At 40.5% G+C, this 27,958-nt stretch overlaps 3 protein-coding genes across 5 annotated transcripts in view; all 3 read right to left on the reverse strand.

Moving 5' to 3' along the window:
• The window catches only part of LOC131462493 (cell adhesion molecule DSCAML1), a 101,864-nt gene extending 97,788 nt beyond the window's left edge, over positions 1–4,076 (reverse strand). Inside the window, exons 1-2 of one of the 2 annotated variants that reach the window (XM_058633759.1) lie at positions 3,869–4,065; positions 2,321–2,520 (exon numbers count right to left, since the gene is read on the reverse strand). The gene's annotated coding sequence lies outside the window, so the exon portion shown is untranslated. Of the gene's footprint in view, positions 1–2,320; positions 2,521–3,868 lie in introns of both variants that reach the window. The other variant, XM_058633760.1, reaches the window with a different exon arrangement.
• A 4,717-nt stretch (positions 4,077–8,793) lies between these two features.
• On the reverse strand, positions 8,794–17,246 carry fxyd6 (FXYD domain containing ion transport regulator 6). Of its 2 annotated transcripts, none has more exons than XM_058633802.1 (8): positions 16,999–17,246; positions 12,510–12,563; positions 11,860–11,883; positions 10,975–11,010; positions 10,778–10,852; positions 10,631–10,658; positions 10,496–10,545; positions 8,794–9,808 (listed from the first exon to the last, which is right to left on the reverse strand). In XM_058633802.1, the coding sequence occupies exons 2-8, from the start codon at positions 12,556–12,558 to the stop codon at positions 9,780–9,782; spliced, it is 291 nt and encodes a 96-aa protein (XP_058489785.1). In that variant the 5' UTR covers positions 12,559–12,563; positions 16,999–17,246; the 3' UTR covers positions 8,794–9,779. The 2 variants fall into 2 exon arrangements, with proteins under 2 accessions (XP_058489785.1, XP_058489784.1); XM_058633801.1 differs by having other exon boundaries at positions 8,794–9,811; positions 16,999–17,242.
• A 1,033-nt stretch (positions 17,247–18,279) lies between these two features.
• Positions 18,280–27,920, reverse strand: tmprss13a (transmembrane serine protease 13a). The gene is made up of 13 exons (XM_058633784.1): positions 27,774–27,920; positions 24,106–24,274; positions 23,905–24,015; positions 23,224–23,385; positions 22,805–22,931; positions 22,332–22,436; positions 22,059–22,102; positions 21,585–21,747; positions 21,302–21,480; positions 20,600–20,698; positions 19,776–19,918; positions 19,507–19,659; positions 18,280–19,030 (listed from the first exon to the last, which is right to left on the reverse strand). Exons 1-13 carry the CDS (start codon positions 27,795–27,797, stop codon positions 19,016–19,018), a joined length of 1,494 nt encoding a protein of 497 aa, XP_058489767.1. The 5' UTR covers positions 27,798–27,920; the 3' UTR covers positions 18,280–19,015.
• Between the last annotated feature and the right edge of the window lie 38 nt (positions 27,921–27,958).

Here is a 27,958-nt window from a genome sequence, read left to right on the forward strand (position 1 = left end):
TATAAAATCACTAAATGTGGGTTACGGCCCTGGGGCCCCAAATTCTAGTAGGGGTGCACAGCTATAAATACCCATACTGGCATCTACACACTGATCAGATAGTCGTAACAGATAATCAATAAGCTATGTGGCTCACTGTGTCAAAGAGACAGAGAGGATACTGCGCCACAAAAACTTGATGAATTAATTGGTTAAAACCAATTTGCATTAAACAGTTCTCATTCTAAACAGTGATCATATTATTTTGGTGATCTTGTGCATGTTTTCATACGTCCAGCTGTAGTGACATATAAATAAAGGATGAACGACAATAAATGAACAAGTGTTGACAGTCAAATCTTTGTAGTTCTGGTCTGTTACATTACATTGAGTCAACAATGGGCCGAGCAGTAACAGACTACGAAAGAGAGACAGGAAGACAGGAGAGACACAGGAGGCAGGAGGGCTGAACAATTAATGGAAATTTTATCGAAATCGCAGGAGGCGCAATATCTGTTAAAGCCAAAATGTGCGATTACTTATTGTCCAGTTCTATACACGTCTTATTCTGACTGAAGAGAACATATTTGTTTCTCACAGATCTGCACACATCACACAATAATCATTTTATATATGATATATACATGTAATATGTTTTTCAAATGAAAATGAGAATAATGATGTAAAAATGACAATTCCCTCTGATACCGCGAATCATATCGCAATCGCAATTAGATATTTATTCAAAATCGTTCAGCCCTAGGAGGCAGGAAAACAGAAAAGAGAGGAGGTGCAGACAAAAACATGGAGGCACTGAGATCTGGCAGGTGTGAGAGGATGTTTTAGCTGAGGGCAAAGTTTTCATCTTGATACATTGTGCTTTGATCTTATCATGTTTCCCACACTTAATCACTCTTGTACCTTTGTGTTAATGGCTAACCACACATGCACGACAACAGACAAAATTTCATTTAAGCATGGAATTCTTACTAGAATATCAAACAGAACTGAATAGTTGTGCTTCCACAAACCGTGGGATTTGTTGGCAACTATGACAACTGGGGAGTTTGAGACATTAATACTGGCCAGAGCTTACATTTTACGTTACTGTCAACAAATTCCATCAAGTACAGCTGCAACCAACAGTGATGTTCAGGTTTGGTAAATATTCCTGCAAGGTCACAGGGATCTAAATGGCTCTCACTTGGCGCTTTGTCTGCCTTTGAAGAGATAACATTGTGTCCCACCTCCTTCAACAAAATGCAACTGACTCTATTGCTGTGTAAACATGGAGCTTTTCAGATCGTTCATTGCTCATACCTTCACCATCCGTAGGGACGGAGTTATTAAAGTGGCTAAAGATCCTGGTGTAAGTTAGTTGAGGCCACTTCTTCAGGTCCTCCCATCACACAATTCACAATAAATCTATTGCAGTAAAAAGACTAAATTAAATTCTTTGAATACACAGTGAAGCAGTCTGGCAGTGTGAAACTAATGCTAAAAGAGTCAATTTAACTCTTTATATATTTAACTGTTAGTGTTATGTTAACAGTAAATGAGTTAAATTTAACACAGATCCCGTTTCCATCTCGTCCTAATCAGAATTGGTGTCAACTTGAATGATCACATCATCCCTTCTGAGGTGTAACACGTGATGTTCCCCACATGTTAAATTTCACAATTACTGTGGAAAACACAGGTTCTGCTCAGTGACAGAAAATTGTGCCTATAATTCATGCAAGGTAGACAGAAGAGGAATGGATGTTTATCTTAGTTATTATTTAACTAGGATAAAACTCATCAGAGAGTCACAGAAACAACATTAAAACAGTAGCCTATATCAGCACACATATAAGAACTAAATAGGCATTAAAAATGCAAGTGCTTAACAAATGTGCAGTTAAAACACATCTACAGCCACACGTTTGTGCCTCCAACTCATTCAGTAGCCCTTTAAAAGTGTTCAGTGAGACCAGCAGCTTCAGTTTAAGCTGATTTTGCAAAGCATTCCACTCACAGGGAGCAGTAAACGCTTGGTTCTCACTGATGGAACTGACTGATAAAAGCGAGTGCGGTGACCTAAGACCATAAGAACCTGCGTTTTTTTTCTTAAAATAAGTCCACACAGCTGAAATAATCACTGCAGAGTGACAGTCAATCCGATCCAGTAACTACTTGACTGGTATCTTCAATGGCTCAGCAGCAACAGGACAGGACCTTGGTTTTTATGGGAAGAGTGAGTGATCAGCCCTCTCACACCTGTCCAGCATGTGTCTGTGTTGTTGTTGTGTGATGTTATCAGCTCTAGTGAACTGTGTGATGAAGGGCTTCTCATGCTTACCTCAACTGAAGCCCTTATGAAAGCAGGTGACCTGAGCCCTGAGGGATCAAACCGGTAAAACCGCCTGGCTCCCAGCGCTCGGCAGCTCGCTGCAGTAACTTTTACAGCCCAGTCCCTCATTTTCCCGCAGATTCAGGAGCCTGAATGGAAGAGTCCTTGGGACTCACTCAGCTGACAGCTCCTGTCTCCCGCTGTAATGACTTATTTATACAGAGATGATTAATCAGACACACTTTTCTGGCAGCATGATTAATGTGCTTTGTCATCTGTGCTAGAGCAGAAAAAACACAGTGGTCGCTTCTTCCCTGACTCTGACGTGAAAGCAAAACAGGACGTCCTGTTTGAGTATGAGTAAGTTAATGTAACTTTCTGATGCATGACTGAGGTCCTTCCTGCAACCTTTGTTGCTTTTCCCCCCCTCTATGGTTGTGTTGCTTCCCATGTGGTACATGACAGGAAAGGACCTGTGTGTGTCTGTGTGTGTGTGTGTGTGTGTGTGTGTGTGTGTGTGTGTGTGCGCACTGCATAGGGCTGAACAATCAATCAAAATTCTATGGAAATCGCAATAGAGCCTACTATTATATATATATATATATATATATAATATAATATATATATATTTTTAAAGCCAAACTGTGTGTCAAAATATCATTTTAGATGAATTACTGTCTTGACCTATACACATTTTATTCTACAGACTGAAGAGAACGTCTTTATTTCTCACATATCTGTACAAATATCACACAGTAATCCTTTTAAATGTGTTTTTTGAATGAAAATGAGAATAGTGATGTAAAAATCTAACAAAAACGGTGAAATCTCCCCTTTAGCATTTTCACAAATAAAATAAAAGTTTCACAAATACAATAGCAGGCAAAGTAAATGTCTTACCTAAAATGTTTTCACATCAAGAAGTGTCCCAAAAAACAGACAATCAGTGGACAAACAGTCCTGCACTACGCACTGCACATTAAGTTAATTTCCCCTTAACTTATCCCTTAAGTGACGAAGCGGAAGCTGGCGAATCAGAAGCTAACTTCAGCGTTGTTCTGATATTGCTATTCATCTCACGATCCCTGTCAAAGTAATCGCAGTTAGATATTTATTCAAAATCATTTTGCTGCAGTAATACATTCAAAACACTCCTACTATTATTCCTATATTACTCCTATATATTATTGAGGTTTTTTTATTTGCTTATTGTGGGAGTTTCTGTTGTTTTTGTCTTGAGCCACCAAATAAATTAGCTCATTTTTTAAAGTCTATGAGCAAAGACTTTTCTTCTTAGTTTTAGTTTATTACGTTAAAAGGTTATTATACTATGCCATTTTCACACATGAAACTACTAAACTACACTGTCAACAGGGTCGCGACTGTTTGTAATCGTTAAAAGTGGATCTATATATATATTTATTTATTTTTAAAGTGGACCTTCAGTTTTATTGTTATCAGACAACGGTCAAATAATCTATAACTTCACGATAGTGAAGTCAATATCTTTCAAAAACTTCCATCATTGCAGCGACTGCGAGTTGAGTTTCAACCTACTTCTAGTTTCCCTCGTTTTTTTGCAGCGACGTTTGATTTCCCTCTCTTCTTCAGCAGCTTCCGTCCTTCCTGAACTGAACTTCCTCTTCGTTCCTGAGGTCGTGATGGTCTCATGGCGCCCCCTACTGTTTGGTTGTGTTACAGCAAGCCCAAGGAACTGTATTACAGCCCATTTTATAAACACAAACAAATTGAATTGAGGCACACACTTTCTGCCCTGGACCATATCTACATATACTGTATGTCTAATTTTATATATTGCTTTTTAAAATCCCTTTTGGTTTAATTTTATTTATTCTATTTTATTCTTATTTTACTGTATTTATACTTACTGCTGCACTGGCCGGAGAAGTGAAGCAGTTTCATTGTATACCTGATGTGCACTGATAATAAAGGTTCTATTCATCAATTCAAAACGTGAATTTTTGAATCTGTAAATAACAGTAAAAAAAATAAAATAGAATCAAAACATTAAATCAAAATAACACAATTGTAATTGAAGCTTATATGTAATTAAATGTTTAATTTATATTTTAATGTGAGAAATTCTAAAATAAGCGTAGGGCTACATACATGATATAAAACTTTATATTTTGTGCATTTAATCCATGTTCAGTCTTTTATTTCCTTACATGAAGGTGAAACTGTGATGTGAAAATGACAACATGGAATTTGTAGATATCAGGTGTTGCCTTTTTTTTTTTGCATAATATATTAGAAACCTCATGATTCAGGACAAACAAAAAGCCAACAAATATAGCAGGGCTACACACACCGTTTTAATATAAAACTCTTATATTTTAAACACACATAACAGTCGGCAATACTGTGGCACATTGCAGCGCTCCTCTTCTTTACTCCTCTGGGATGCGTTTTGGCTGAAGACAAAAGAGTTGTGGTTATTTTCATGAATGAGAACTTGAAAATGTTTAAATTTAACACCACCTTTTAAGAAATCGTTTGTGCATGGTCTCGCGGTGACCAGCAGATGTCACTATATAACCATATTTAAATGCAGCTGTTCCACACCAGAGTTCTCTTACCTTGGATTTGCCACATCTGGTGAGCTTGTTGCCTTTAGAAGAAGAAGAAGAAGAAGAAGAGATGATTGAGCGATTATTACATTTCATTTCAGCCTCATGAACACAAAGCACAGGCTTTCGTGTCCTTATTATTAGTCATGTTGTCCTAAAAGTCCTAAAGTTAGATAGATAGATAGATAGATAGATAGATAGATAGATAGATAGATAGATAGATAGATACTTTATTCATCTCACAGAGAAATTCACAGTTCAGCAGCTCCAGAATATGTTACACGATAGAAACATAAGAGGCATGAGTTCCCCAGAATTCAGGTTCTGCCTCAACAGGACCAGGTTTTGGTCTCCATGAGAACTACTGGTTCTGACAAGGTCAGTGTTTATGCCAGAAAAAAGTCCTAAAGAGGCGACAACTACAACATACAAACACGCACAAGGGTACGCCTTGTTGTTTTCACACGTGACACATGTGATAAACAGTGCAATCAAATCATTCTCAACTGTGCAATATGACATGAAGCGTCGCTGCTAAATGTTCTCCTCTAGAAGCATGCTTGTTTTTACACACACATACACACAGAGTGTTCATCTTTGTATATAATTAAATAGTTTAGTAAGATCTTAAGAGGGACTGCATTCTTTTTCATTGTACTTTTTGTAAAATGACAGTAAATGAATGATCACACATTCATTGGTTTCACACACACACAGATAGTGGATGTGTGGCCGTTGACTTACCTGCCAACAGAAAGAAGGACAGGACCACAATGACACCAGCAAACACCAGCCCTCCAACACGCAGTGTGTAGTAGTCTGTAAAAAGAAACATCACATAAGATATTGTCAGCAGCACATGAGATTATGGCCCTCATTTCTCTTGTCCCTCTTCTTATTTCCCGCCCAACATGGCAGGAATTCCCTTCACTCTGTCCGATATTATTCTAACATTCCGTCCGAGCAGCACCATTTTTCTGTTGCATCTACTCACCATAGACGAAGTCAGCATCAGGATCAATGTCAACACCTGTGGGCAGAGAGGAAACCCAGTCAGATCCAGTCATACAGAAACCAGCATGTTATCTCTGGATCGTCTGGGACGGATTTATACAAAGTTAATAACCGTGTTGCTGTAAGTGCAGTTTGTACAAACAAGCTTGTGTGCCTCTATATTAAACACTGTATACATATATGTGTGTGCTTATCACTATACCATCTGTAAGAGGCACAATGGAACATGTCAGTACAGTTAAATTTGCATTCATAATAATCATTTATTGATTTTTATTAACAGGAAAGAGGTGTTATGGTCAAAAATGTATGCATATGTGGTTCAAATCTTGCTCTCTCAAATTTAATTTCCACATAGTGACATTAACGTACTCAGGCAGTGTACATATGTATAGCACACACAGTTTTAAACCCCTTTCTTTATTAAACATTCTTAAGCTGGATTACACCTCCTGTCACTTGTGTCAGAATGAAGTTACTGTGCCTGCAGCTCATTGTGGTTTTTGGAAAAGTGAAGGAAGCCACGACGTCGCCCCTACGAGCAGACAGCATTATGGATTTTGCTGCAGAACACTGAAAGGTGAGAAGATGAGATGACACTGTGCCGCTGCAGGGCCGTGTTTGATTCTCCTTCTCGGTCAAACTCTGACGAGTTAATAAGTCAGCGTTGTGTTTCGCAGGTGTTCGATTAACACGTTCGTGTTCAGCGAGAACACACTGTGAGCCTGTAAACACTGGTCATTAAAAAGATGTCAGGTTAAAGTGGCTATAGGATACATCAGCTGTGTGTAACTCACCTTTAGGGGACGACATTTTGGCCTCGCCTGTGTGTGTTTGTGTGGTCAGTCGACAAAACCTGCAGGGACACACAGACACAAACAGTGTTAACAATAACATCCCAGCTGCCAGCTGGTCGTCCATCAACGCCTGTTGTTTTAAATGATTTAAGCATGCCCTTTATTGTTTTATATAATGGCAGTCAAAGGCATTCAAACACTGTCTGAAGGTCATAGATGTTGCATGTGTTTCTTTCACGTTTTAATAAAACTGGCTTTAAAATCTGGCTAATCCGGTTTAAATGAAAGGTGGCTGAGAGGCTCAGAAGTGCTGCCTTGGTGTGTGTCTCTGCTGCAGACTCAACGGCTTTGATCTACACTGAGAACTTTAAGAGCCGAATGGCATAATTGATTGTCACTCACTCAGGCCCCTTATTCTATCCACATCTCTCGACCTACAATCATTGACTTTCACGGATTAACAGATGAAACATGTCCCTCTCTGTCCTCACTTGTGTGCCACTGTGGTTTGTTGCTTTCCTTTATCGTGTGCGTTGGCTTTTTCAATGCACCACTGAGTGTAAGGGCAAACCGGACAGTTACTCATTAATATAATACAGCACCAATATTCATTAACCTTGAACCTTGCACAGTCTGATAGAGGTTATAGATGGAGCAACAAAGAGTAGCTTCCGTGGCGGCTACCTAATAATAAAGAATTGATACCCATATAATTCTGGCGTATAATCACCTCGAAAGTGCATCACTAATTTAGCATTTATTCGGCTGTGGATAATACAGTAGAACAACACTGATTCTTTACTGTCTGTCCTCTAAACCTACTTTTACACTAACTGGATGTGCTTTTATTTTATTTAATAAAACAGTAGTTTCAATCTCAGAACACAGAAACGCACACATGAATTAAAAATATGTCTCCTTAACGATCATGTTAACACTGTTCCTGTGTTAACCTGTATGAGTATGATCCAACAGCAGTTATTTGATTAGATTTTTTCACAAACTGACATAAACGCAACATATTGACTTTTAAAGAGCATCCATTTTCTAGGTTCATGAAAGCAGTAAGCGACTCACCTGAGCTGCTGAAGGCACGGTATTACCTCTGTGCAGGTGTCCGTATGTGTGCGTGTGGCCCACTCTCAGTCTGGGACAGGTGCAGATAAAACGCCCACCCCACAGACTTCCACACCCCGCCAGACACACACACACACACACACAGCACATCTCCACACCCACAGCCATATACGTCTCATAAATGTTGGACTCTGATGCCAATAAAGAGAACATTTGCAAAACGTTACTGATTCATAACCTTGACTGACATTGATAGCACACTACCCAACTTTCTAGGCCTCACAGGTGCACGACACAGTCCCAGATCCAGATCCAGATCTTTATCGTCAAAATGAGAAACTCAAAACTCAGCCGTGTTTATTGTCTCACATATGAAGTTTCGAGCAGATCGTCCATGTATGGCAAAGTTACAGGGGCGCTTCATGTTTCATGGCAAAACAGGGCTAAATTGAAAATGGCTGTTGGGTTCCTGTTGGGTGAAGGTCATGTTCTTAGACATGTCCATGTATGAAGTTTCGAGCCGATCGATCAATGTACGGCAAAGATAAAGAGCACTTCCTGTTTTGTGGTGGATGGTTCCTGCGGCCACTTCCTTTTGAATCTGTGAGACCTGTCGATCGTTGATGATGAAATCCGGATGTCTTGCTCATGTCTTTTCCAGTGACAACACTCTGACCAATCAGTGGCCGGCAGGCTGACGACGTCATGTATAGTATCGCCTCAGCTCGCTTGGGAGCTCAACTGAGCTGGTACTAAAAAAAGTACCAGGTACTATCGCTAATGGAAAAGCAAAATAATCGTGGCGAGGCGAGTCGAGTCACACTGGGACCATGTAGTGGAAAAGTGCCATTAGTTTTGGCTTTGTCCTACATGGTTTCACCTATGGGGGTGCTACTGAGCTGTTTTGAACCACTGTTTTATAAAACTTTGGGTCATTGGCGTGCCAAAGTTCGTCTGTTTTCGTCAAATTTCGGTTTTCATCTCGGTGAACGCAGAAAAGACATTCTTTCGTGTTTGGACATACTTTGATTTATTTATGCCAAACGCACAACAGTTTGCTACACAACAAGTGGTCATGCATTGAATGAACAGAGCATGTACTTGTACAGCAGTCGTCTTTAAAACCAGTTCACTCTGACAGGGCGACTCATTTGTTCTCTCATCCTCAATCTCTTATTTCTTATAGGCTTCTATTAATAATATAGTTAAAATATACAGTATATAACGTGAATTGGGAGTTGCATTCCCCTCAGACCCTGTACTACACGCGTGATTGTTCAAAGTAGAAGCAAAATACTAAAGACAGCAAATACGAAACAGACCCTGCATGGCTTCACAGATTTGTGGCACTATAGTGAGTGTGGACAGGGGAAACTAATCATTGTGTGCAGGCGACTGGTAAATCCTGGTGTGGCTGCGTGGAGGAGAAGGCAGTGAGACAGCTGACGCAGGAGCTCCCATGACTGTAGTTATTAAAAAACACTTCAAGCAGATTCCTGCAAACGCATTCATGTGCTCAGTCCAAGAGCTGTGGCAGTGGAGATTGTCTGATATAAGGCTCTTTGCGTTTTCATGGTCGAGTCCACATTCACACACACAGACGACGTCTCGCTGCATCAATGATCTGTACTTGTATATAGTGTGTACTTGTTCTCCATGCAGGTCAACTGACAACATCCTAAAACCTCCAGGCGTTTGGAATGACACGAGAGAGAGAGAACAGGAGTGAGCGACAATCACACGAAGGCACAGCGACGACGGACGAGACAAGCGAGGGACTGACACGGTCACGACAAGAGCACGACGGGTTAAAGGTTTGTCTTCAAGACTCAAGAATAATAATCTATACATTACACCTCTAAACACACAGGACACAACCTTATCTCTTACGCTGTCAAATAACCAGTTACAAAAATGTTATAGTGTTGTTACAGTGGCTGTATATCAAATAAAAGAGCATCATGTGAGATCTGATCCCGCGGCGTCGCCTCACATCTCTGCTGGCGTCTCTTTGGCAGCTGCTGCAGAAGAAAAGGAGCGAGGGTAAATTCTTCTCACACTTGTTTGTCTGCTATTCTCCGCTTCACTCACTCATTCACCCATTTGCCAGACCGATGCACATCATTTCACCAACTCATTGAACACACCGGTCCTTTTTTCAAGGTGACATCACATAATACAATTCAGTCTGCAAAGAGATGGAGCTGAACATTGATAACATTTAACTGCTCTAATTTGATTTCTATTTATTTAAATTTGGAGTCAACATGAAATGACAAACATCGATTACACTTAACATTAGTTGACACATTTGCAAAAAAGAGTCGGAAGAAGACTTATACAATCCCACCCCTGCTTCCATTTTTTCAATTTTTTGAACTCAACACCCATACGATGCATTATATTATAACAGTGGGAGCTGTTTAGAAGGTCGTGTCTGTGGTGGACGTGACATTCAAGCACATGAACCTAAAAAGGTGCCGCATGAATGAGTTCTGTTTTTAGATAGATCTGTTTTTGATCAGACTTTAGCTCACGTTTGATCGTACGGAGAACGGTTTAAGACAAGGAGGAGCATATGTGGGAAAATAAAGAATATAGAAATAAAGAATACACTACACACACTTTACTGAGTCTGAGCTGACCACTGATACACTGTATATGAGGACTGGAGGTGTGGCCACAGGTTCAAACGTGCATCTTACCGTTGGTGACAATCGGGTTCTCCTCCTGCGCCTCCTCGTCTCCGGTGTTCCTGAGAGAGAGAGTAAACGTGTGTTGTCATGGTAACCAACTAGCATACGACAATTCCAGAGATCCATTTTCAGAGATCGACATACCTGCGCTTATTGCAGTGGCATCGCCGACCTGTAAAAGTAAACACACAATTTGCCATTTAGACAATTTAGAATGTAAACAATAGATTTTATAGATTTGAATGTACACACTTCATACACACACACACACACACAGTGTCATTAACTTACTGAGGATTAGAAGAATGCCCAGTGTGAAAAGAATCACAGCTAATACCAGTCCCCAAATCCTGAGAGTCTCATAGTCTACAGAAGAGATTGGTGTGAAATGAATGGACATTAGAAACAGTCAGTGTCTTTATGTGTAGCAGGAGTCACTGTGTCCTGACAAAGGTTAAAGCCAAAAGCAACAACTTTTATGAACTCACCATATTCAAATGGGTTTTCTTCTTTCACCGGGCCATCTGTAAAATAACAGCAATCTTTAGGACGACAATATTTAGGATATTATAGGACAATAGAGGTCAATTCTTCAAAGATTAGCTTGGAAATGTACACATCTGAACACAGAACATCTTTTTTACTTCATTTTACTTCTTTTTTTTCGCAATTCAGTGAGTCTTGTTGTGAAATGGTATTTTGAAATCTTGCTTTCTGGCCAGGGATTATTTGAAATGACGACTGAACACTCTCCTGCCATGTCGTAATGCACCGAGAAAGCAGCATCTACTGCGTCATCATGTGCCTCCTCGTACAATCCTCTGCAGCTTTAACGACACTAAACTCCATCCACTGACAAATCTGACGTCTGACTTTTCAGATCTACAACTGCTGCTCCCAGTCAGACTTTACCAAGCCCAGAGTGTTTGTGACAAGTGAAATCAGCACCAAATGTTTAGGTGCAACGAAGCAGTTTAACTCGAACACAAACACACATAAAAACAACTTTGTTGACAACAGATCGAGAATTAGTTTAGTCTTCCGTCACTTTTTTAATAATCGGGACCACACGCTTCAGTTTCACTGATCCCGAATTGTTCATTTGTCTAATATCAACTGTATTAATCTGTTTTATTCCTCATTACTTCAGTTTCTTATTGGCATTGTGTTATACTGTATATAGATACTCTCATTAGTATTTATGTCACTCTATACAAATCTCTGTGTAAAGAGCCCACACCCCGGTGTCTGGTAATCTTCATTCATCTACAACAGTTCACTGTAGAGAGACGCTTCATCACTCATCATTGATCTCATCTGCAAACACATTGATCAACTTCAAGGACTTAAGTTTTACATGAAATGTTACTCACCCTGTATACTGGGCTCTGTTACAGCTGAGAGGCAGAGGGTGACAGGGGAAAAACAAGAGAGGACAATCAGACAGCGAAATATTCACAACAATCTTTTATTATCATCAGTCTATATTTATTCCATGTACCTGTCTATATTTGACCTGACACTGACCCCAGTGTTTCATAGGAACATTTGCAGCAGAGCACAGAGTGTGACAGCGGTGCGTTAACGTGTCTTACATTTAATCACACACTGTAGCCGGACCTCACGCGCTCTGTGCAAACCACAGGTAAATCCCAAAGCAGTAAATGATGGAGTTTCATGGGTCCTCACAAAACAGAGTGTCTTTTCCTGTAACGTCACCTGCCTCTACACTGCCACCCGGTGGACATTTGGTACGTGTAAATGTGCAGCTGCTGTAAGGACTGTTCCCAGGAGACCACGGTTGGCTGAATCCTGAGCTTTTACACAACTGACATATTCAGGTGCAGCGTCTCTCACACTGATATTCTTCCCCCCCCCCCCCCCCAAATAACACCGTGTCTGTTAATGTCATTTAGAAATGTATTTACTGTGCATTTATTTTTAAAATGTCCCCGTGTCCATGTCGCATGTCACGCCGCCGTGCATGACTTTCTCTGTGTTTGAGTAATAGAGGTGCTCTTACCGGCCACACAAACCAAGAGAGACGAGAGGAAGAGCAAAACGGTCTCCATGGCAACTGTTGATGTAGAGTAATAAAGAGGGAGAGAGAGAATGAAAGAAAAACAGAAAAACAGTGATGTTATGTGTAGGGGTGCAACAGATGATTATTATCTTTGATCGGATTCATTTGAAAACATCATAACTTCACTGTTTGGGAAACACTGATCGACATTTTCTGACAATTTTCTGGACCAAACAAACAGACAATAATCGACAGATGAATGGATTGTGAAAATAATATTAAAGTCCTGTATATATGACAATAACAATTAGTGCTGAGAACAATGTGTGTGTCCACCACCCGTATGATAACAGAATAAACAGAATAAGCAGACATATGATTGTCTAAAAGGGAAAATCAAATCACACAGCACTGTCCAAACCCTTGGAGACTATAGTATCGTTTTTAACTTCCATTACAATCCATGTTCAGCACTGGCACACTGTACATGTTCTCTTTTTCTGGCAGAGAGATTACTCCCGCCTCCCTGTGGACATCACACAACCTTGACCTATTTTCACGTGGCGTCACTGTGGCACCATCTTGAGGTTGACATTTGTGGTTTTAAGTGAAACTTAAGGCAACTTAGGGATGAAATTTGATACACACTGCGATGCCATGCCACAGATCTAATGACATTCCACTCAGCTGCCTCCTTCACAAGTGGCAGCTACAGTGTGATGCTGGGATAAAAAAATAAAAAAAACAAATATGAAACCAACACCATGAATATAAAAGCGTTCTGTGCCATGGTAAAGACCACACGTGCCAAAGTCAAATGACCTGGGGGCTAATGAGCGTCTAGTCTGGTCAGGAGGGGTCAGAAGGTCAAGTTTGTGGGCAATGTGAGCTAAAAATGATAACACAATATTTCATCATGATGTCACAATAGAGATATTCAGAAATTAAGAAAGTAAAAGTTTTGATATAGAGCGATGTATACTTCTACAGTGATATTCTGAAGTCATTTAAAAGGTGGACAACTGTAATAAAATGCTGTATTGTATTCTGTCTATATTCTATCACCTCATGTTTGACACATGTGAGGTTGTGGCTGCTCGTCTTGTTTTAATCACTGATTATCAATAAAATGTCTAAAAAAAAAATGTTCACAACCTTTAAGATCTGCTCCTGGAATATTTGGCCAGGGATGAACAGAAGATCAATGGTTCAGGATCAAGTAGAATAAGTAAATATTTACTTTCTTCTAGGCTTTATTTCCAAGAGTCCACACAACGTACATAACCTATAAATGACATTTATTTCCGTCCAGTCACTGATTGGCTCCCTCATTGACTGGGTCCGTTTAGGTCCAGCTTTTAGCTGTTCACTGATACTCATCTTTATCAGTTGTCCTGGATTTAATGCACTTAAACGAACAGACTCAATTACCGACATGAGCAGAGGTACCGGCTGTTTGTGCCGCTATTTGTACATAAGTCGTCCCCGTGTTTGATTGGTGAGCCTTAACGCAGACGGACGAGGACGTTTCTGACATCACGTGGCACAAGATTGACAACTGCATAACAAACAAATAGAATGAAACCTGTGCCATGTTGGACAGATAAAGGATATGGTGCAGTCATGTTCGCACTTTTTCACAGTCAACTTAAAACAGAAACCACTGGGCTCACAGAGGAATCTTTGTTTCGTTTTTTGCATCATTCAAATTCTGATCAGTCAAGTAAACAAACAAACAAACACGGAGCCAGCTCAAGTAATGAATCCGTTGTTTTCAAATGATCGGTTGTCACTCACTGCACGATTAAATCGGTCACCTGAGTTATTACATAATTGCTTTCAATTATCTGCGACAGGATATGCAACAGCAAAGCCCTGACTGTGACCTAGATCTGGAAACATATTGTTTTTTTATGTAATTGCTTGTCATTCGTGATGTCTGACGCCTTGGGTAACGCAGCCTTCATTAACCTTCCTCCTATTAACCTCCACATCTTCGTTCATCATAATCCCATTCGATCATAGTCTCTAGAAAGAAGCATAACGTCTTAATACAGTAAAGTAATGTAAACATAATAGTGCATGAGGTACGACACCTTCTTACCCCTTACACTATGTTTAGAAATGCAGTGCAGTGAATAGATATGCAGGTATTATCAGTGAGAGACAGTGTGACAGTGTGAGACAGGGAAAGAAGAAGCTGCTGCCGATGGCTGGTGGATGGAGACACTTTGTTTATCCTTTGTGTGTCTCTTCACTTTAGACGACTTGTTAAGAGCATAGAGAGGAGTGTTCAGGGTTAAGTGGCTCACTGAACAACCTCCACTAAACCAAACATAGTCTGGGGTCAAAGGCCAAGCTCAGTCAATTCAAAATGCCATTCAGACCACATTTTATAAATGATTTTATAAACTGTTTTTTTTTTTATGCATGGAAGAAACACAAAGACTGCTTTGTGGGCGAGTGGGGATTTTTTTTCTATGTAGTGTGTGTGTGTGTGACATTTCTTCTGGGGCTTTTCAGGTTTAAGGTCTGGTTTTAGGGTTAGAATTGGGTTAAGATTAGGGATAGGCACTTATTTGTGATTGTTAAGGTTTGGGAAAGGGTCTAGGGAATGCATTACATTACAACTGGATCCCTGGGTCCGGCAGCATTGATGATTTCAGATGGTTTCCCTCCCTCCCTCCCTCCCTCCAAGACATTTGCCCCACACTTATCCCTCACAAAGCCACGGGTATTACGAGTGACCCCACCCATCCCTCACACAGCCTCTTTACACAGCCTCTTCCTGCCATCTGGGAGACACCGGAGCCCTTCAGACTATCTAACATCCATCAGGCTGTAAGCTGATGGACTCTCTCTCCCCTCTGCTCCTACAGAGCGTCAACACTAACTTACCCATTACTCACTCTACACAGAACAGCACCAGGCCTAAGGATTTACACATACCTACACTCACGGTGAAGGGCATGCAGAGGAGATGCCGTAAAAGAACATGCAGTCTTTCATACGACAGTGACATTCCCAACATAAAATAAGCAGAATATTTAAAAAAAAGAAAGAAAGGCAATTTGAAAGTGCTCAAGGCACCACATGAAAAACTGCAATCTCAATTAGTGTGGGTGTTTATTGTTTTTTTTATCCCAGACTGAGCTAAAATGACACACATGGTGCTCTTCACATTTGAGTCTTTTCATAAATGTGTGTGTGTGTGTGTTTATATTGACATGTATGATTGTGCCAAATGTCCTCCTATATTACATGCAGCCATGTCCTATAGAGGACATCAGTATAGTATAGTGACCATTAATCAACAATATATAGGGTAGCAGCAGCAGCAGCAGCAGCAGCAGAGGGAATAGGTCACGCCACACAGGTCTTGTGGAAAAACACCGGAATTGCCACCATAACGATGTTAGATCACCATGGCAACACTGTGCGTCGCTCCATAGTGTCCGTTTACTGTGTCCCCCTGTGCCGACCGTCTCCGACTGAAAATGACAGGGATGATGATGAAGGTGATGATGATGATGAAACACATGAAAACACGAGGGAGGGGTGTGGCACTATAGACTCTGAAATCACAATATTTGTCAGGAGGAATTCTGAGTCTTCAGCTGTGCACTTCAGACGAAACAAGCAAACACGCACACGCTGCTTGTTACTACGATATAATTATTCATTCATCCACGCGCGTGCTTCAACCTGTGGATCCCAATCTTCCTCTTCTTCTTCTCTCAGCTTCTCCATTTAGGGAGTCGCCACAGCGGATCATCTGCCTCCATCTTGTCCTCTCTTCCCTTGTGTCCTCTCCTGTCCTCCTTCACATCATCCATCCACGGACCTTCTCCTGTGGTCTTCTTCCTCTTCATCCTCTTGCTCCTCCAGCTCTCCATCTTTAGTCCAGCTTAATCACTGTCCCCCGCTGTGCACGTGACCAGACCATCTCAACCTTGACTCAATTACTTTGTTTCCAAACCATGAGCTGAGCCTGTCCCTGGAATATGTTCATTTCTAATGATCTAATCCATCCTGCCCATCATAATAATAATAATAATAATAATAATAATTAAATTAAAGGCAGTGACATCGTCCATGACGTCAGTTTATTTGATTTTACACTCGCAAAAGTGATGTGGTTGCGTTCGTTTGTCACAGACACGCCCTCATGGTATAGAGACTGTAGAATAACATCATTCCTGCCAGTAAATGAAATCATCGTTCGACTGATTCTGTGAAATTCCGTCATTTACATGATTATTGCGGATTGAATTGTTTTTGTTTGTGTGTTTTTTCCCGCATAATCCTGCGGAAACCCGCACGAATTCAGATTTATAAACATCCAGTCCGTCTCTGGTGGCTTTAATGATCCAGAAAAGGAGCATATGTATATATATATATATATATATATATATATATATATATATATATATATAATAATAAGCAGCAAAACACAGAACACATAATGCATGCGCGCTCCTCCACTTACCTGTGGTTTTCTCCAACGGACCTTTGTAACCAAACAAACTGAGATCTTCTTCTTCTTCTTTTTCTTCTTCTCAGGGAATTTAAATCAGACTCTCGGTCCAAATGTTTTCATCTGTCAATATGTGCAGTCACTTCTCACATCTATCCGGGAACAGGCACGTGACAGACAACAGTACAGTGTGAGTCCTGGAGTGACAGCTGATTCAGTCAGTGCACTCAACCCCTCTCTCTGTTTGCTCCTTCTGCCCCATCTCTCCCTCTCTCTCTCTCTCTCTCGCTCTCTCGCTCACACACACACACAGGCCAGCATCACACCAGCCTCACGTGTGACTGACAGTGGAACAAGTGGAAGTGCTGCACTGGATTACAAAATGACAGTCAGAATTGAAACATCAGTGAATTAATACAGTTTATAATCTTTCAGTTTGTCATATTATTCCTTTTGGACTACGTCACCCAACAAAGCTACAGGTAGTTTTTTGGTTGTTGTTTTTTTTTTTTTTTTTAATAATTTCCAGAGATAAATGTGTTATTGATCATCAGACAGTGGATCTGAGATACACGTCTCATTCCCACAACAACAGAGGAAGTTGGGATTGAAAAAATTTAATAAAACCGACAAAAAGTTGACGTCAAAGTGACCGCCTTCAAAGAAAATAAAAGCACTGCTCTTATAATTGACTGTGCCAATTATCAGCTTTATGAGGAAAAACTGAATCCACCTCTGTAATATAATGTGAATTAAACATTAAAGAGCAGCATCGTCATCGATTTAAGTTTACTCTTCATTTGACCAAGTGGGGGGGAAAAATGGCCCTTTAAAATTATATAAGACAGACTTTAGGCAAATTGGACACACTTGTTTGTCTTTATGTGTCCCTGTGATGGACTGGTGACCTGTGCTGGGTGAACCTTTTGGCCGTTTGTCAGCTGGGATTGGCAGCAGCGCCCCGCCCGTGACCTATGTGGAGGAAAAAGCGGTAGACAATGAATGGATGGATTTCGAATCATGAATAGATAATCATTAGGTATTTCACTCACTTGCCCATCTTCTCCCGCTTTATCCTCCACACGAGGGTCACAGGGGGCGCTGGCGCCAATCTCAGCGTGACATATGTCAAAAGGCGGAGTCACACCCTAGACGGGTTGCCAGTCCATCACAGGCAGGGACACAGAGACAAAAACACCTTCGGTTCATTTGGACTGTGGGAAGAAAGTGGAGAACCCAGACGACCCGGAGAAAACCCACGCACACACGGGAAGATCATGCAAACTCATTGGGTATTTTCAAATATTTTTTATTTTTAATTTTGTACAGTGTTTAAAAAAAAGAAATCTGCGAGACAACATGGCCAGTCCACAAAAATATCACACAATGAGAACGTACACGTTCACATACAATGTGAGAATAAGAGGTTTCAGAGACATTTCACAGTGCGAGTATATATACATATATATATATATATATATATATATGAGGTGCTTATGGTGCACATGCTCACACTTTCCTCCTTCATAAAGTGACTATATACATAAAGTGCCCTATTTGCCTTATTTGTCTTCACCTGAGTTGTGTCCCTGAGGCAACAACACACCTCTACAATCGTAAATCTACCTCAAACAGCATCATTCTCAAACCCAATGTGATCACAGTGCAATGGACCGTTTCACTGACACAGAACACAACCATTATTAAAATGTACTGGAGGTAAACATTGGCATACTGTATGACTCATATCCCAAGGGACAAAAGGATAAACATCTTTAAAGTTATTGCTTGATTAGTGGGGATTAAGTATAGAGTAGTTCACACAACAGCTGTGTGGACAGAGGGTGAATGCACTGTAGATGATGGAGAAGACTGAAGTCCTGTTTTCAAATTTACGAGCGATTTACAGTCTGTCGGTAGCATCTCTTCGTCAGCTCGTTCATCTTTGACAACTTCACAGTGTTGGAGTCAGCAGCGCATGGGGGGGGGTTGAGTTTAAAGCACAGAAACCGCTGCAGATTAAGCCACATCACAATCTCTCTTGCTGTAAAAAGGAGGCAAAGGCAAAGGCAAAAGAGTTAAGATGGTGGCAAAACCCTGTACCTACAGTACTCATCATCAATATTCAGACATGGCACTGAACACGGTTTATTCTCTATTGATGCACTTCTTTTCCACCATGTTAGCTGTCGTTCTTGAACTGGTTCTATTTGACCCAGCTATGGTTTCTGTCAGTTCTGTGAGGGACCATTGGGGATTTGTTTCTGTCAGCCAGTTTAAATGTGTGTTTTTGATTTGTGGATAAAAAAAAAAAAAACCTGAATGGAGGCAAACAATTCCAAAACAAAAATGTCCCTCCCCCCTTCCTGATGAGGAAACCACAACATTCCTGCACAAATATAACAATAACAAACTGAAGCGTCGAAAAAATGTCCCCCTACATCAACAACTAATGGGGTTCTTTATTTGTCGTTGTCTGTTGGTGGAAAAGAGGCACATCTGCTCTATTTATTTTCTTACCTGCATCTTGCTATAGACCCACGGAAGAACACTTTTGACATTGGTATAAACACCAGGGTAGTTTGCTTGTCCACAGCCAATTCCCCAACTCGTGATTCCCACCAGGTACCAAAGATTATCTGACTGACATACCAGTGGTCCACCGCTGTCACCCTGGAATGAGTATTTCATACTTTAAAAAGAAGTTTCCACTACATATTTTTCTGTATGCCAGAAGCAGAAAGTCCATCTTATGACTGTAAACCTGTGCCTTGACATTGACAGCTCACCTGACAGGAATCTTTGCCTCCATCCAGGTGCCCAGCACAGATCATGTTGTTCGTCACACGGCCACTGTACACACTGGGACTGTTACACACTTGTCTGCCAATGAGGTCCACAGACACTTCCATCAGGTCCTTGGAGATAGTGCCTGAAATGGACAGACAATTAGTTTATGGATTTTTTCTATCAAGGTTCTGAAATGTGTCAAAGTTGGGGCTTAAAGTTTCACATTGAGTGTGGAAACACAATTCACTGATTGCCATTGCAGCAGTGGCAGTTCTAAAGCTTAGCATCTGCCATACGTTCTGCTTTGCCATGTTCGTTCTCATTCTCCATCAACCTTGTTATATATAGAAGTAACCTCAGTTTTTGGAATCCTGCCTAATCGCACCACAGATGTTTAAAACTGAATTTCCTGATCCATGGAGAAAGACAGACATTAGGCAGAATGAAAAGGTATTCTGATCTTGTCTAACTGTCCTTTCTGTTTAATAAATGCACCTATCTGTCCAGTAACAGTGCTGCAAACAAGGGCCTACTGCACAAAGCACTTTATACCATGCACTTAACACCAGCAGTTTACATTAGCTTGCCTATTGCATTTTATTGCCACCTGCCCTTTTATGAACTGCTCTTCAATTAATTATGCATGAATTTTGTAATTAGTTCAGTTGTTGCATTTAGTGGTTACATTCTCTTTGCATTGTCTATCACCTGCCAAGCGACTACAGACTGAAATTAGCAGCTTCTGCGAACTCAGTCGAAATAATAAATAAATAAATAAATAAGTAAAACAAAATTACACCGGGGATCCAGTGTCTCAGCTTACCTTTTCCTACATCAGTGACACCAAAGCCAGAGGTCCAGCACTGTGTTCCCTGGACAAATTTCTGTCCAGAATTTGGCAAACAAATTGGCTCAACATTGTCTGAATAACACACACAAAAAAAATGAATTTGTTCTGGTTAATTTGGCAAAAGCACATGAAACAGATGCAGACTCTTCTCTTCTCTCTAGATCCAATAAGGCCTTTCAGTCATTGACCTGGCCACTCTATGCTAATACAACATTTGACACATGATTCAATATTCATATCTATAATGAATGAATATTTACAATATTAACATATTGTATATAACATGAACGTACTTTGAAACATTATTTTAACATCCATCCGTCCATTTTATACCGCTTTATCCTCCACAGGAGGGTGCTGTGCCAATCTCAGCTGACATAGGGCCTTAGGCGGGGTACACCCTGGACAGTTCGCCAGTCCATCACAGAGCCACATACCATTCACTCTCACACCTACAGTCAATTTAGAGTGTCTAATTGACCTAATCCCCATATTGCATGAGAACCTGGAGAAAACCCACACACACACGGGGAGAACTCTATGCAGAAAGGCCCTTGTTACAACCGGGGCTCGAAGCCTGGTCTTCTTACTGCAGAGCCAAGAGTGCTAACCACATTACCAACCATGTGGCCCTTATTTTGAACATATTATATAACAAATGATTTTGTTACTAACCAGTGAAAGAAACCGAAGTTTCGAGTTTGAGCAGAGCTACATCGTGGTCGTTAGTCTTGTTGTTGTATTTCTCACTGAGCAGAATCTTCTGAACCTGGTAAGGCTGAGGTAGATTGTTCAGAGACACCACTCCAGCATACACTGTCCAGGACCTCGCCGACTGTGTGAACGGGGCGCTTCTGCAACACAGACAAAGACTCTTCAGTGGAAAGCAATGGGGGGGGGGGGAACAAAAGAATATCAACAGTGAAAAAAAGTTTGAGACATTTTGTGTGTCACTCACTTTGGGAAACAGTGGGCAGCAGTCAGTACATAATCAGGAGAGATCAGGACCCCACCGCAGACGTGGGATCCTCTGAAGTGGAGGGTCATCTGCCAAGGCCACTGACCAGTCTTGGCTGCACTGCCTCCAATGATTCGGGATGTAGACTTCTGCTTACCACAGTCTGGGGGAAAAAAAAAAAAAGACAATAAAGTTCAAGAAGTTCAAACATCCTTTACATGGTGTTGAGCTATGATTCAATATCATTATATGTTGTGCATTTCAATGAAATGGTTCATTCAGAGTTAACATTAAAAGCTCTCTACACTCATGTGAAGAGATAATGATCAACTGCTCATGTTGTGTTGTTGGGGTGCTAAGAGGGATTGATGCGTACAGTATGTCACTGGTACTGTGTGTGAGAGAAACGCACAAATGAAAGAGAGACAGCATGTGCATGACACATGACTGCAGGAGCAGATGGAGGCTCCTTACCCACACACTGCAGGGAGACGGTCTTCCGGTCTGGACAGGAAGAACTGTGTGATGCCAAAACAAAACAAAAAAAAAGCTTGTTATTCATTTGAGTCTTTGTAACATTACAGTACAAGTTATGTTACATCTGTGGGTGTTATATTTAAAATTATTTCACAGATCTTTCCAAATAACAATGAGACTGAATCCATAATAAACTGGGATTGGAATGGTCACAGATTAAGTGTGTGAGCTCTGTATGAAACAAAAAAGAAAAAAGATTAGAATTTATACCTGACTTTTACCAGACCCTGCATAGGCACAGGAGAGTTCACGTCAGTGTCGGTCAATGTTACACCCTTGGTCAGCTCGGTTGTCTTTGCTTTGGTAAGAAAGGACCTGGAGATCGAGACAAAGACAAATGCACACACACACATTATGTGTTAGTGTGTCAGGAAACTGATTCTAGTTCTGTCACACTGAGCTAACCAAGAGGAGCATGTGGAGAATCAATACAACCCTAAACTCAGAGCAGCAGGTGAGGATTAATTAGATGGATCTCATCCGGTAAATCACAGGCTGGAGAGTGAAGCCACCATCTAAATTGCTCGATTATAAGACGAGCTTCACATGTGTGATTGTGGTGAATGGTGCCTTGATGCTTAAGGGATGATTCAAAGGCGTGAAATGTTAGTGCTCTAACATTTCTAACACCTTTTTATCTGAAGGTTAGTTTATTAGTAGTTTAAAGAGTGGTGATTGCTTACGTTCTGAAGCCGAGCTGAGTGCAGGTCTTCTCAGAAAATGCCTGGTTCCAGCCTTTGAAACACACGGGGAGGAAGCCGCTACCTTCATTTGTCTTGATCTCCAGACCGTTGCCTTCACTGAACTTCACTAAGGAAGACAAGAAGACAGAGGAGCATTTACATGGCGTCCCTTAAGGAATACATTGTTGAATGCAACATGGTTGTGATGCTGTGTCTTTGGTCTGTGTGTAAGTAAGAATAAAAAAGTTAAAAGAAATAAATTGAGTATGATTTTCAGACCCTTTTACGAAACCTCAACAATGCACCTAAACAGGTTATTATTATCATTATTATTATTATTATTATTATTATTATTAGTATAGTATCTTTTTGTCCTTTGATCACAATTTTAATCTTCACGTGTGGATGTGCCAACTCACAGCAAGTTGTTTCGTCTGAGCCTTGTTCACAGTCTTCTATCCCATCACAGTAGATAGTACTGTTGGGGCAGATGTCATGATTCTTCTCTGGCTCGTCATCTACGTAATATTCATCCTCATCGTGCAGGATCGCCGCCGTTGCCAGCCTGGTGCCGTAGCGAACTGTTGTTAGGGTACAGTGGATGTTTATGAGTATGGGTGCACAGAGTCTGACATATTATCTCCACCATGGACAATTATGCTGTTGTTTGGATGAATACTCAAAAACGAACCAAGGAGAAATGTGAACATAGAAGTGACTTTCTTAAAATAATAGCTCTATATTATATAAGAAAAATCAGGACACGTAGAATGGTTTTATCTGAAAATTTGGTGCATAGCTGGATAATGTTAGTGGAGAACCTACTAAAACCACTTGTAACTAATTAACTAACAACAGGTACACGCATTTTACTCTCCTCTGCATCCTTCACTGTATTAAGATGGTTTGTTTGAACTATTATCTAATTAACTATTAAAAAAGTACTTTAATGCCTAGTTATATTTTACTCATTAAGGAGCCACAAGGGCAGAACCAAACATAGACTTTGCATGCAGGTACAATTGTCCTGAATAAGTACCACAGTAAATAAATATTAATGACCGTGTCCAGTAATCCGTGCGGAAAAAAAATCAGTGTACCTCCAATCCAGATGGCTAGTGCCAGCAGAGCGAGCACGAGTATGACACCACCTGATCCTCCGTAACACCGGGCATTGTTCTGACAGCATCTCTTCCTCTTATTGCTGGAGGCTGAACACAGACGGAACACAAACTTATACACAAGCACAGATAAACCTTAAAGCGTTTGTTTCATTGGTTTCACTGTATTATATTACTCACCAGGCTGTGTGACTGGGGCCACAACCACAGGTGATGGGTATCGGGGGATATAGTATGGCTGAGCGGGCGGCGTCAGGCCTGGGCCAACACCATATACTACCTCCTCATAGGGCTTGAGGGGGGGCAGGGTGTGCACGATAACAGAGTTGTAAGGAGGTGGCGCGTCCTTCTGTGAGGTGAAGTAAGACAGAATAAAAGAAAAATGAATTCTTTATTGTAACAAGACTGAGTGCATGTGTTTATCGTTACTGTGTCACCCATTTGCCTCATATATAAGACACTGCTATATTTATAGTCACGTGTTTATGTGGTAAACAATAGACAGGAAGGCAAAAAAACTCAATGTCTTTGGTTGCCAAGGCTGAGCACGGCGACCATTGTCCTCAATGCAATCCTAACACTAGTATCAAGTCTATGTTAGTAGACGTAAGTAGACGTAAGTCAACACCTGGGTAACAAAATTACACATAGTGGCACAAAATAACCTGGCAACAGTGTTGGAAAGATCAGAGTTTATTTCCTCATTTTATTTCACATTTTCACCCCCAACCTAATTTTTTTGACGCTATTGAAAGCCAATTAATTGATGCCACTTAATTGCTGTTTGAATGTAGTTAAAACTCTGATTAATTAATGGTAATCACGAGTGCACGTGTAGTGACCCGTGATGGACAGATATTTGGCCAGGCCTCTGGTGGTGAAACAATAGCCAATCATCACAGCGAAGACTTTCGTCGAATGACTTGCAGAACTGGCTTTTTAAAAGTTGCTCCATACCAGAGAACTACTAGAGCGAGCACTTCGAGAAAGAAAATACCTTCACCAAGGCTGCTCAGTTTCCCGCAGTGTCAGTATAGTCAACTCACCACCAAACTCATGACCGCCAAACTCTAATTAATTCCTCCTTGAGCCCAATAAATGTTCACGCTTTACTTTTGTAATTACGCTGCCCACATTCAGACACATAAACATGGGAAGAACAACCTCCTTGGCAGAGGTTATGTTGTTCGCTTCCTGCTTCCGCAAATAAGGCAGGAGTTACTGTCAACCAAAAGTATGCGAGTAGAACAATAGTTTCCTGGGTTTTTGTGTTTGTACTGCATGTGATAATATGACAAAATAAATTGAAGCTGATTTTCTTTCTTTCTGACTTAATAGTATAGCCACAGAACAGGACGAACAACTAGAGACTAGCTCTATCTGAAACATCAAAATGCCACCAGTCACCACACACTAATTTACATATTATACATATGTATATCAGTTGTTTTATTCATAGAAAAGCATGGGTTTGTTTTTATTACTTCTCCTGTGAAAAATAAAAAAGACATAATGTGTTAATAATTAGCAAGCTTGAGGTGCTGGTAGACACTCATCTAGTCTATTCATCCATCCATCTTCTTCCACTTTATCCTCCACATGCCAAAAATGACATGTAATGTATTGTAATGAGGTTCGCAGGGTTCTATATTTATACGTGCAGTTACATGTGAATACTTATTCCAGTGTTGTTTTTGTTGAGGCATGATGAGAATTTAACTTGTGATCTGGAAGTTCCAGGAAGCATTCTGTTGTGTGACTAAACCTGTTTGGGTACAATCTTGTCGTACCAGCTGCTCGCAGTCTCATGTAGGACTTTCCAGAAGTGACATATCATTGACAACTATCTGTTTAGTAAAAAAATAAATAAAAAATAAATGTTTGCACTATACTTTGATAGCGGTTAAGCACATTACATTTCAGGCTAATTGTCCTTTACATTCCAGTAACTTCACCATATCAGCACCATCAGCTCACCAAGAAAAGTGATAACTATGATTGAGTTCCAAACAACCAATGATCAGACTTTCTCCATGGCTGTTGTGGCCCTTCTTCATCCACCATGTAACGTAAGCACTTTAACCTGTTTAAATTCATAAGCTTTTCACATTTCTAATTAAAAAACATTAGCTATCTTGCTATCTGCTGCGTATCGATCTTATGTCTGATACATGGGTTACAGTATTTTGCCTCGATTCACGCTGAATACTTATTTGGAAGTGACAATAAACCCATTAACATTGTTCTGATAACATGGGAAAAAAATCATGAGTCAACAAAATAATATAGAATAATTCATCTGTCGAGTTAAGAGTAACGAGGTTATAGGTGGATTCGTCACAAAAGGTCTTTCATAAGACCAACTGAATGGCATTGTGATCAAGTTTCAAAATGCTCTATAGGCAGCATACAGACCATATACATGAAGTAAAATGGCTGAGTTGAACTCGGTGGGGGTGCAGGTTTATCATATTTCACACCTGTACATATAGAACATCCCACCTACTAGTCGTCGTGGAAAAATAATGAGACAACTGAAACATCCAGCCTCGCATGGATGACCTTTAAAAGTTATTGCCTAACTCATTCAATACATGTGACATTACAACCTGAAATTAAAACTTTATAAACTTCAATGTTCCCTTTAGCAAATGTAGAAATGATGTTTGTCACTGAATGTGTACTTCCTGTTAATCAAGTTAGGTTGGTCCCTTGTGGCGGCGCGCTTAGTTGCAGCGATTCCGATCAAACCCTCCATCGGAATCGCGTTATCGTTGTATAACGATAATAACTATCCTTTCCTTTCCAGTAGGTGGAGCAGTGAGTGGCGTCCCGTGTTCTGAATTTGCCAGAGTGAGTTTAAGTGTGATCTGATGAATGCTGCGGGAATTATGGTTAAAAAACTAATTTGCAAATTTTGTGTGACGCTTTTTTCGACAACCCAAGAAAGGTCATCCCTGAATACTTTCAGTTGAACTGCACAGTTGTTGCAGGTCATGATTGTGCACATCAGGTTTGGTGAGTTTTTCATGCAAAGCCAGGCCCTCAGAAGTGCGCAGAATAATCAGAGTGGAAACAATAGGGCTTTTGCACCACTCAGTGCTCGGACCCTAAATATTCCTGTTTATTTATACAATCCCAAATTTTACATTTTTGTCAGAATTTTACAAAAGACCCCTTTGCCCTTCAGAGTCTCAGTTTGGATAAGTAACCAGCCTCTATCATTTACATGGTGAGTGACTAATTAGGATTAATTATGGTTAATATGGTAAGATGATTTTCAACTAAAGTTGAAAACTAGCCTTTTTCTATAGAAGATGAGACGTTAAATGTAAACTATGATTAACAAAAAGATACACCTAAATCTACACAACAACTAAAGAGACTCCAGTTAAGTATTTAAAAGGTACTATAAAATACAGGGACCCCGTTTTAACCGTGTTACAACAGAAACCACTGAGAAAGCGCAATCCTCTGCAAGGCTGCTAGGTTTCTCACAGTGCCAACACAGTCAGGTGGTCAGTCGTATCCAGTCAAAATAAAAATTGAATCAAAACCCATGACCCTTTGAGTTATGCTGCTCCCAGAAAAACAAACACAGTCAAAACAGTAACCTCGTTAGTGGAGGTAATAATAGTTTCAAAACCCACATTCGAATTCCCTTTGCACCTGCTGTCAGACACCAGGGACAAACTGAAACTCAAGGTACAACAATGAAACTCAAACAGAGCGAACAAAGAATCAGGTGAGTGTTCACACAAAAAGAGCTTGATTACCAAATAATGGAAGCAGAGGAAACCAAGAGAAATCCAGGGGACAAGAAAGAGATGAACAAAAGAAGAACTTACTGAGTCGCGGTTCCCATTCATCATTCTCAGAGCTTAAGAGAGTGGAGAGTAGAGGTGAGAGAAGACAATACGAGACGCTTCACATCCAAGTGTTTTCTCAAGTCACAGAGCATTGGTCTCTTCTCCTTTCTTCTTGACTTCATAAACTGACCACCTAAGTAACGACAGGTAGATCTACCTACCCC

Source organism: Solea solea, chromosome 7 (genome assembly GCF_958295425.1).
Source record: "Solea solea chromosome 7, fSolSol10.1, whole genome shotgun sequence".
NCBI classification, from domain to species: Eukaryota; Metazoa; Chordata; class Actinopteri; order Pleuronectiformes; family Soleidae; genus Solea; species Solea solea.

Coding starts and splice junctions, on each gene's coding strand:
- tmprss13a (XM_058633784.1), bottom strand. CDS start 27,797: ATGATGAATGGGAACCGCGACTCA. Junction 21,481..21,584: donor GCTGCCCACTGTTTCCCAAA/GTGAGTGACACA, acceptor TCTGTGTTGCAG/AAGCGCCCCGTTCACACAGT. Junction 19,919..20,599: donor TGTCACTGATGTAGGAAAAG/GTAAGCTGAGAC, acceptor TGTCCATTTCAG/GCACTATCTCCAAGGACCTG.
- fxyd6 (XM_058633801.1), bottom strand. CDS start 12,558: ATGGAGACCGTTTTGCTCTTCCTCTCGTCTCTCTTGGTTTGTGTGGCC. Junction 10,659..10,777: donor GGGCATTCTTCTAATCCTCA/GTAAGTTAATGA, acceptor TTACTTTTACAG/GTCGGCGATGCCACTGCAAT. Junction 9,812..10,495: donor GAACCCGATTGTCACCAACG/GTAAGATGCACG, acceptor TTTCTTCTGCAG/CAGCTGCCAAAGAGACGCCA.